The 9,244-nt window shown below is 37.6% G+C and overlaps 2 protein-coding genes across 2 annotated transcripts; one reads left to right on the top strand and one right to left on the bottom strand.

Annotated features, from left to right (window-relative positions):
• Positions 1-5,175, top strand: LOC132635693 (lipid phosphate phosphatase delta). Its single transcript, XM_060352192.1, has 7 exons — positions 1-392; positions 468-638; positions 708-838; positions 993-1,087; positions 1,166-1,294; positions 2,533-2,648; positions 4,616-5,175. Exons 1-7 carry the CDS (start codon positions 216-218, stop codon positions 5,024-5,026), a joined length of 1,230 nt encoding a protein of 409 aa, XP_060208175.1. The 5' UTR covers positions 1-215; the 3' UTR covers positions 5,027-5,175.
• A 518-nt stretch (positions 5,176-5,693) lies between these two features.
• Positions 5,694-8,866, bottom strand: LOC132635698 (fatty acyl-CoA reductase 2, chloroplastic-like). The gene is made up of 9 exons (XM_060352198.1): positions 7,966-8,866; positions 7,776-7,879; positions 7,502-7,701; positions 7,314-7,414; positions 7,014-7,212; positions 6,773-6,934; positions 6,604-6,685; positions 6,113-6,513; positions 5,694-6,030 (listed from the first exon to the last, which is right to left on the bottom strand). Exons 1-9 carry the CDS (start codon positions 8,330-8,332, stop codon positions 5,865-5,867), a joined length of 1,782 nt encoding a protein of 593 aa, XP_060208181.1. The 5' UTR covers positions 8,333-8,866; the 3' UTR covers positions 5,694-5,864.
• Positions 8,867-9,244: the final 378 nt, after the last annotated feature.

Here is a 9,244-nt window from a genome sequence, read left to right as displayed (position 1 = left end):
ATGAAAAGGGAACATTTTCTTAGCAATGTTGTTTGATAGTCAAACTGACTCTTTCTCTGCCAGAGGAAATTAGCTGTTTCCTTGGAAATTTCATTCTCTAAGATACAATATATTTTTCTTTTAAAACCGAAGAAACCAGAGTCCTCCTCTTGTTTTCTCTCTCAAAAAAGAAAAAGAAAAAGAAAAAGAAAAAGAGAAAGAGAAGCCTGAGGTTGATGGAGAGCATCCCAATCCCAATCCCAATCCCAATCCCAGTATTGTTGTTGTGCGGAATTGGTACATGGGTTGTTCTATCTTCAATCTTTAATGTCACCCTAAAGATTAGATCTTTTACTCAACCATGGGTCTCTCGCTATGTTGTTTCTACCACTCCCATTACTTTAAGGATCCAGGTAATATCCTCTTCTACTTTCTCTTCTATGCTATGCCCATCAGCTCCTTTCTGATTTCTGTTTTCACTTTTGCAGAAATATCACAACAAATATTTGGATGCCTTGTGTTCTGGCCTTTCTTGTGTTGTTTCTGTGCCTTTCTACACTGCTTTCCTTCCCTTGCTATTCTGGAGTGGGCATTGCAAATTGGCTAGACAGATGACCCTATTGATGGCCTTGTGTGATTATATTGGTAACTGTATAAAGGTATTTTCTCTTAAAAAATTGATGATGGATTTTTGTTTGTTGGATCATTCATGTGTACATGTGTTGCAGGATCTGGTATGTGCTCCTAGACCGAGTTCACCACCTGTTAGGCGAGTAACTGCATCCAAAGAAGAGAGAGAAAATTCTTTGGAATATGGACTTCCTTCTTCACACACCCTCAACACTGTCTGCCTCTCTGGGTAATTACCTATTTGCTCTAAACACACTATATACAGAAACCACCTCTTGGCTTCTACTATGTCCTATAGAGAAAATAAAATCAATTACTCGCCATGCTGCATTTTGCTTTATACCATGCCTCATCTAATCACCATATTCTTACTCCTCACTCAGGTTCCTTCTTCACTACATCTTATCGTACTCACAAAATGATGATGCCATTACTGGATTAGCCATCGTTTCTTTCTTTGTCTTCTTGATTGCACTAGGTAAGTCCCATTTCCTGCATGAGCCTTCTATCTTACTTCTTCTAAACTTTCACAACTCATATTTTGCTTATTTGCCAGGAAGAATATATCTGGGAATGCACAGCTTGATTGACATCATTGGCGGTCTAGCTTTCGGATTGGCAATCCTCGCATTCTGGCTTTCTGTTCACAAATACGTAGATGATTTCATAGTTTCGGGGCAAAATGGTATGACTACAGTTATCTGTTTTCATTTTCTTTTGTGTTGTGTCGTTGCTGATAACCCTGACGTCCTTCTTGGTAGATATCCACTTCAAAGCATATTTGGAATACAGAAATAGATCAAGATGGTCAATGTGATTAACATTAGCTTTGCACTCATTATTTTGTAATAACCAATAGAGTCTTCCAAACCAGTGAAGGAGTAAATTAGTAGTGGTGATGCTTCTACCACTAATGGGTGTTTAGCCATGACCTCAATCGAATATTTAAAAAAAAAAAAAAAAGTGATGCTCAAGTAGATAAAAATGATTAAGACAGCAATTGATTGAGGGTCCAAGATGGACTTGGATTCCTGAATCAGGAGTTAAATATATCATCTATGGTGCTAATATTTAGCATAAAACTATAGGGTCTGTAAATGCAATTAAAAGTTACTTGAGGTTCCTGAAGCTGAAAGATTTAAGAGCTTGGCTCCTCCTGCAAAAGGATTTCCTTTTAATCTTTTTTTTTTTTTAATAGATATGAATGTCAGGTTCTTAATGTATTTGCGAAAGGGAGCATTGGAAGGATAACCCAAAAGTTTTTTTTTAAGGCTGAGTGCTAGTATTCCCTCTAGACTGGATAAAAGCTGTAAGAATTAGTCAGTAGTTTGACTTAGAAACTTGCATCTGAATCAGAAATTTAAAATGATTTTTGAATTCGATTGACATGATTTTAATTCTTGGTCCATATAATCCTTTCTTGTCATTTGCGCTTTTTCTTCACTTAAACCTTGTGCTTTTATTGCTCTTAAAGTCCCAATGAACGCTTGGTGCTTTTCTATTCTTTTTGCCCTTGATAACACTGGGGACAACGTCTGTATTGTGAGAAATTCCATCTTTTGATTAAAAAGAAAGAACAATGTTGATTTCTTTGACAAATGGTAGTTTTTATATGTCATCTTTATACCCGCAAGGGTGGCTCAGTTGGTTGAGCATGGGGCTTTCATAATGGAGGTCTCAAGTTCGAAACCCCCTGCCTACGACAGCAGGGGATTTGCCTTCTGGGTCGAGCTTGCCTAGTGCGGGTTACCTCTCCTATGTGGTTTGCGAGCTATTGCACAGGAGCTGGGTTTACCCTGTGCGCACCCGAAGGGTAGCGGCTGCGGGTTCCCATGTCATCAAAAAAAAAAATGTCATCTTTATTTCATATTGGTATGACTAATAAATCTTGTCCCTGGTTCTGAGATTTGGCATTATTTGCAGTTTCATCATTCTGGGCTGTGCTTAGCTTCTTGTTGCTCTTTGCTTACCCTATACCGGAGCTTCCAACTCCAAGTTTTGAGTTCCATACAGCCTTCAATGGGGTGGCATTGGGAATTGTAAGCACACAACTGTATTTACTTGACTTTTTCTTGTGAAGTTTCATTTTTCTTCTTCCACTTATTCCTTTGTTGAGACCTTCCACCGAGATATTTGTGTTCATTGACCAGATTGCTTCAGTGTGTCTGCCTAAAACTTGTACAACTGAAAAAATGACTTCATAGGGAAAAATCTGGGAAACAGTTATCTTGTTGCTTAGCATATGATTTTAAAATTTTGCTTCTCCTACTTCATAGTTCATGTGAATCAGTTATGTTGGTATGCAAAAGTTCATATAGTTTTGCTAAGTTATTCCTTCCGGGCAGTGATCTATTTACCAAGTGATTGTCTTTGGATAAATTGTCGGAGAAGGTGGTCTTCTGACTGTTCAACCCAACATTTTCTTTACTGCTAATGAACTTGTTATTAATTGCACTTTGACTTGTATGATTAATATGGTTCTATTGGCAGTCATCAAACTCCATATAAGTTGAATGGCTAATTGTGCAAACTTTGATTTTAATAAATAAACAAGGCAGCTTAGTGCTAAAACTTGTGTGGGTTGTTGTCCTGGACTAGAAGTCATTCTCCTGTTGGTAGCCAAAAAATAAGCATGTGTCTGATTGACACCGTGTTGGTAGCCAAAAAATAGCCAAAAAATGTATTCTCCTGTTGGTAGCCAAAAAATATGCCTGCTATTTATTGGCTATCAAGAAAACAACTAGAGATGTCAAAGAGTAGCATAGGTGTCTGATCATGTTTCATTTGCTTAGCTAAGCAAAAAATGGAACAAGTAGAATTGTTGGATAGAGAGAGAGAGAGAGAGAGACATGTCTGCTCTTTTCCTTGTTGGTCCCCGGTCAATCTTAAGCTCTCTCTTTTGCTCAATCGTTGTCCTTTTTTATTCCTACTCCTGCTTAGGTTCCTGTTTCAAGACCTCACTCTCTCTGGGGATGAGGGCTAATAATCTCGTAGACCGTAGTTTATTGTGGGTTATAGTGGCGGAACCGATTTTCACTAAGGGGTGTCAAATATAAAGGATTAGACCCACGAAGAAGTCAAGGGGAGTCAATATACAACATATATACATAAAAACGGATTTTTTACTTAGCTACACTGTCAATTGACACCCCTTGAATACATGTGGCTCCGCCACTGGTGGGTTTCATATGTTTAAGATTGAGGAAAAACTACTTGGTTTTTCTTTTCTGAGAATGGTAACAGTATATTCAACAGCATTAAGGAAATGTTGGCCACCCTATTTACAATGCACAAAAAGCTTCGTACAAGAAAAATTAGCTACAGAGAGCTGAAAAGATCTACCAAAAATTTAGCTTCCTCTACTTAGCTTTCTTTACACCATAAGTAAAAACGACAAAATACAGTCAGACTTAATTCTCTGTAAGGGACTATATCTATCCTCAAAACCTCTAGCATTTTTTCCCTTCCAAATAGTCCACCGTATGCAAGCTGGAATTACTTTCCTCCATTTCTTTTGTTTTGTATTCTCCCTCACCCTATTCCAGCATTTCACCAGGTCCAGGGTATTACTTGGCATGACCCATTTTAGGCCAATCAAGTTAAAAAAAAATCTGCCACAGCTGTCCTGTCGCCCTCCAATGTAGAAAGAATTGACTATTGTTCTCCTGTGCTCTTCTGACATAAGAAGCATCTGAATGTCAAATATATTCCCCTTCATTGCCGATTCTCTTGTGTTAAGCAAGCTCTTGTTTTTTCTATGAGAGTTTTCATTTTATGCCTCTTGATTTTGAGTAGTTGGAAAAGCTGAATACTGCTGTCCTGGCATTGTTTTGTTCTAATTTTCGGCATGAGAGGTTACTGTCATTTATTTTCTTTTTAGTCACTATGCATGCTCTTGTGCTCAGGTTCAGTTTTCTTTTTGGATGTATAGAAGGATGTGATGATCCCTTATAGATAGGTGTGCAAGTGCCTCTAATTTCATCAAAACAAAATCCTTCTTGTCCAGGTAATTGGTGTCCAGCAGACGTATCATCAGTTCCACCATGAGAGCGTACCCCGTGTCTTCACTCCCCATCTTACCCTTGCTGCATTTTTGGGAAGAATGATAGTAGGGTATCCAACGATACTCCTCATGAGGTTCTGCAGCAAGGCTCTTGCCAAATGGATGCTTCCCATGCTTGCCAATGCATTGGGCATCCCAGTGAGATCAACCAGCTACGTCCCATCACTAAGCATTTCAGCTTCCGCTAAAAAGTCAGATGAAATAAAGCAAGCAGGTTATATTCAAAAGCTATTCTTTTTCTCCCGGCAGGACTCGTTCGAAGTCGATACTGGTATTAGGCTCTTTCAGTACGCTGGTCTTGCTTGGTCTGTGGTGGATCTTGTGCCTTCTCTATTCTCTCACCTGAGCCTATGATTCTTGGTTTTCCATGTATAATATATTGTTTGTGTTGATATGTAGGAGTACGTTCTTAGCTGACCATTTTGAACTCTTATATGGCAATTTTGAACTTGTGTAATATATTGTTGCTGATGAAAATGAGATATATTCTGCGGGTTCTGAAAGCTATGCTAGCTACTTTGCATGTATCATCAAGGTCTAGTCTCAATTCAAAGAGGATTGTTTGGTCTCTAGAGGGGGGATAATTTGAACAAAATTATTCCTTATTTGTTCAAGGATGAGGTGCGGGATAATTGTTGGAGTAGATATTCAAATGGGATTTATCACAAATCTAATATTAGCAACTTAAGTCGAAAAGAAAAGCTATATCAAAGAGATGGTGTGGTTTAGTACTCTATTTTGCCTTCTCTTCACTCTAAAAATAAATAACATCTAGAAAATTGTTGAATTTGTTTGCTCTGATACAAGAGGTCAGCCCCCAAAAAAGATATGGTGGGGTCTTTATCCTTCCACCACGCCACTCTGTACCATTTTTTTTTAAGCCATAAAGATCTAATTGCGTAATTGCTTTTCCATTCTTTTTTTTACAGAGAACTAGACAAGTATATAAACTAGGCTGCACTGCACATATATAAATAGAAGCTGAAGAATCCTTAACATTCTTATGGTAGACACACTATGATATGATATTACATCAGTGATTTTATTTATAGGATATGAAAATGATGTTACATCAGTGATTATCAGGAAGTAGTTGTTAAAGATGATCTTGTCCGGAAATCACAAATCTTTGGGAAAGAAAAGAGCAGTTGTATTACAGTAAGATGCAGAAACATAAAGGAGCAGACTTAGATTAACTGCATGATCCTCTTCCTTTCATCACATGCTTCCTTAGCCCTGGAATGTGGACACTAGAGATGTAATCTTTCCAATCTATGCTCTCTACATCAAATCCAAATTGCCGTCTTTCTTCTTTAGACATGCATTCCATCAACCTCTGAGTATTGCTGTTGTCAAATCTGGAAAATTTTGGACCTTTTTTTAGTCTCAAAACTTGGTGCAGAACTTTATATATGTATAGGATAAAGACTAAATTCTTACCTTCCTCCATAAAAAGTGTAGGGTTCATAAATATTAGCCAAGTACTTGGCTTGCTCCACTGACTTCCTACAGATATTCTCAAGTTTTCTGGACAAGTTTCCATTTGGATCAGCCAAATCTGTTAGGCCACTTCTGTTAATGGCGTCTCGCCATAGGTGGGATGACAAGTCCTCCATGGATCTGAGCAGAGACATTTTTGGAACATGAATTGGTCTTCCTTTGGAATCAATGTAGGGTGAACAATTGAAGTGATCAAATAGCATTCTGGCCAGGTCCTTGAAGACTAATGGATTTACAGCAGATGAAGCAACCTGGTAAACATTACTACTTGCTGGTTTTCCTTCTGTCCCATGTTTTGCCATGGCTGCCAAGGTTGCATTCACAACCATGTCAGCTGGAACCTACAAGAGACACGTAAATACGTGGTAAGTACTACCCTTTTATGTTAAATTCATACTGCTGGATGACTGATTATGTGAAGAAGAACTTGCCACATCAAGAACTCCATTAGGGTCTACAAGAAACCCTGTGAGCTGCCCTTTACCATAGTACAAGATGATTGGATCCATCATCCTGCATAGCTAAGCAACATTAGTTTAAGGTGAATGAATGGAAGTCTATTTGAGTTAGAAGTCCATTTGAGTTAAGTAGAACGAATACCTGCTCCCTTCCATCCATCCAGGAAATGGTTCCTTGTAGGTGCTCTCAATCACACTTGGTCTAATAATTACTACTGGAATATCACCTCTCATCCTGTCTATCATCATCTCTCCCATTGCCTTTGTGAATACATATGTGTCTTGCCACCCAAATTTGTTTGCTCTGATTATTTCAAATGTTAAGCAAACTTACATAAGAGTATTTGTAATGAAGAAGCAATATTTAGTGCTAAATATAATACCTCTGTAAACCAATTTCTTTCATTTTCTGAGCCACTGAATTATCTTCTAAAGCTTGTTTAGAGTCCAAAACTAACTTTATTTCATCTTCTACATTCAAAGAGGGGAAAGAGTTGTGATCGACTTTCTCCCTTGCTATACTGTCTCCAATGCAGAATGGCTTTTCCATAATTCTACCTTGTCGCTGTCCATTAACATACGCTGTTCTCAACATGAAACAATCCAGTAACTGATCTCTTAATCAATAAATTAAAGATCAATGATGGAATTTTCGTAATATCTTATCAACTTATTCGACTTGCCTGTGGATACTTGAAGAAAGAGTTTAAGGTTGTGACATTGTTTTGCAAAGTTCATAAGGCGGCTAGGTCCTCCAGTATTTATATCAAGTGCAATATCATACCTGCAAATTTTCATCAAATCTTCACTAGATATATATACTTGCTTCAGGCATGAGAAAATATGGAGACAAACACAAATCCAAATGTACCTTTCATCAAAAGTGGTATTAGCAGCAGAATTTACAATTACGTCAACCTCTTTCGCCATCATGTTGGCTGTATCTTCATCAATTCCAAGATTAGATTCACAAACATTTCCTACCACAGGTAGCAACTTGCTCAACATGAAAGTCTGATATGATTTCCCATGGACTTGTTTGAGGCGATTGAATATATCAGCATTGAGGATCTAATGAAAAAAGACTTGTTATTAATGGTGGAAAATGGAAGAAGCCGAAAGAGAAATATAAGATTAATGAGTACTTCATTCTTCAATCTCTGCATAGCAACTTGTTTGTTCTTTGCCTTGATCAAGATGAATATTTTGTTCACATCAGGTGCTGTCCTTAAGATCTTCTCAATTAGAACTGGAGGGTATGTTAGAAAAATTAGTCTCATAAGGAAAGATAAAAGAAGAAGAAGATAGTGCTGTAGAGTAAAGATTGAAGAAAACCTTTTCCCAGAAAACCAGTTGCACCAGTAATGAGAAATGCTTTGCCTCTCAGAAACTTGGTAATGCCTATACCATCATCATCATGCTTTGACTGACCATAAGGCACCAAATCCTTCACCTTAATTTCAGCCTGGCTGCTACCGTTTGGAGTCAAAACCAAACTTCCTAAAGCTGTGCTATGATCCGATGATCTCTTAGTTATTACAGAAGAAGCATTACCAGATTTTATAGCATTTATACCACTGCTACTTTGGCAATATACCATGTTGTCAACCTTCTTGGGAGGGCACCATTTGCAATTCTTAGACAATTTCATAATAGTTTTTGATATAATAGAGGAACAACTTAGAGTACTCATAGCCTCCATTGATGCAAAGAGAGGGAAGGAAAAAAAAAGTTTGAAGGAAAGTGGCAGGAAAATTATAGCTATGAGGTGCGAAGCTGGCCTGTAACCTCTACTAGCTAGCTAATCACTGTTTTTTTTCTTTTTTTCTTTTTTTAATATTTGTTTTCCCTTAAAAGAAAAAGAAAGTGAAAAACAAGTTAACTAACAAGTTTCTATACTGCGTGTTTGGTTTGATCTAAGAGGGAGGGACAGATTGAGGGAATGTGAAGAAAAAGAAGGTTTGGTTGAGGAATATTTAAGGGAAGAGGAGATGAAAGTTAGGAGAGTGAAATAAAGCACTCTTTTTGCCACCTCTCTGCCCTTTCTTCACACTTAAAACCAATGGCTAACTTGGCGGGAGTAATTTATAATCTTGTACTCATTTGATTATTCAACTTTGGTCTATAAAAAAGTCAAGAAAATAAATAAGAATAAAGAGTGTGACAATTGTGGGAAGAAGGTTGCGGTAGAAAATTGTGACAAGTGGTACACAAGTCTATTTTATTTTTCCATAAGACCAACATCAAGTTTTAAAGTATATAACTTCTCTTCATCCCCCCCCCCCCCCCCCCCCTCCCCGCCCTCCCTCCGGGGAGAATTTCTATCACTCTTACAACTAGTGATTGTGCAAGCGTTGGGCGGAGTATATTGTGGAAGCTTGGGGTGAAGCATTTTACCTATCATGACGTTACCCCTAACGCACAGGCATGACTCCCGCGATATTTATAAAAATTAAATTAGATTAAAATACACATATTATAGAAAGTGCATTGAAATTGTATGAACATTCAACGGTAAAAAGTGTGCAAAAATTGATTTAACATTCTAGGTGATATTACACAACATTATTATAAGTCACCAAATTCTTGATTATAAATTATATAAGTTATATTC

The sequence above is a fragment of the Lycium barbarum genome, chromosome 1 (genome assembly GCF_019175385.1).
Source record: "Lycium barbarum isolate Lr01 chromosome 1, ASM1917538v2, whole genome shotgun sequence".
Lineage (NCBI taxonomy): Eukaryota > Viridiplantae > Streptophyta > Magnoliopsida > Solanales > Solanaceae > Lycium > Lycium barbarum.
Note: the sequence above shows the minus strand (reverse complement) of the source record. Positions and strands in the feature narration are given on the sequence as shown.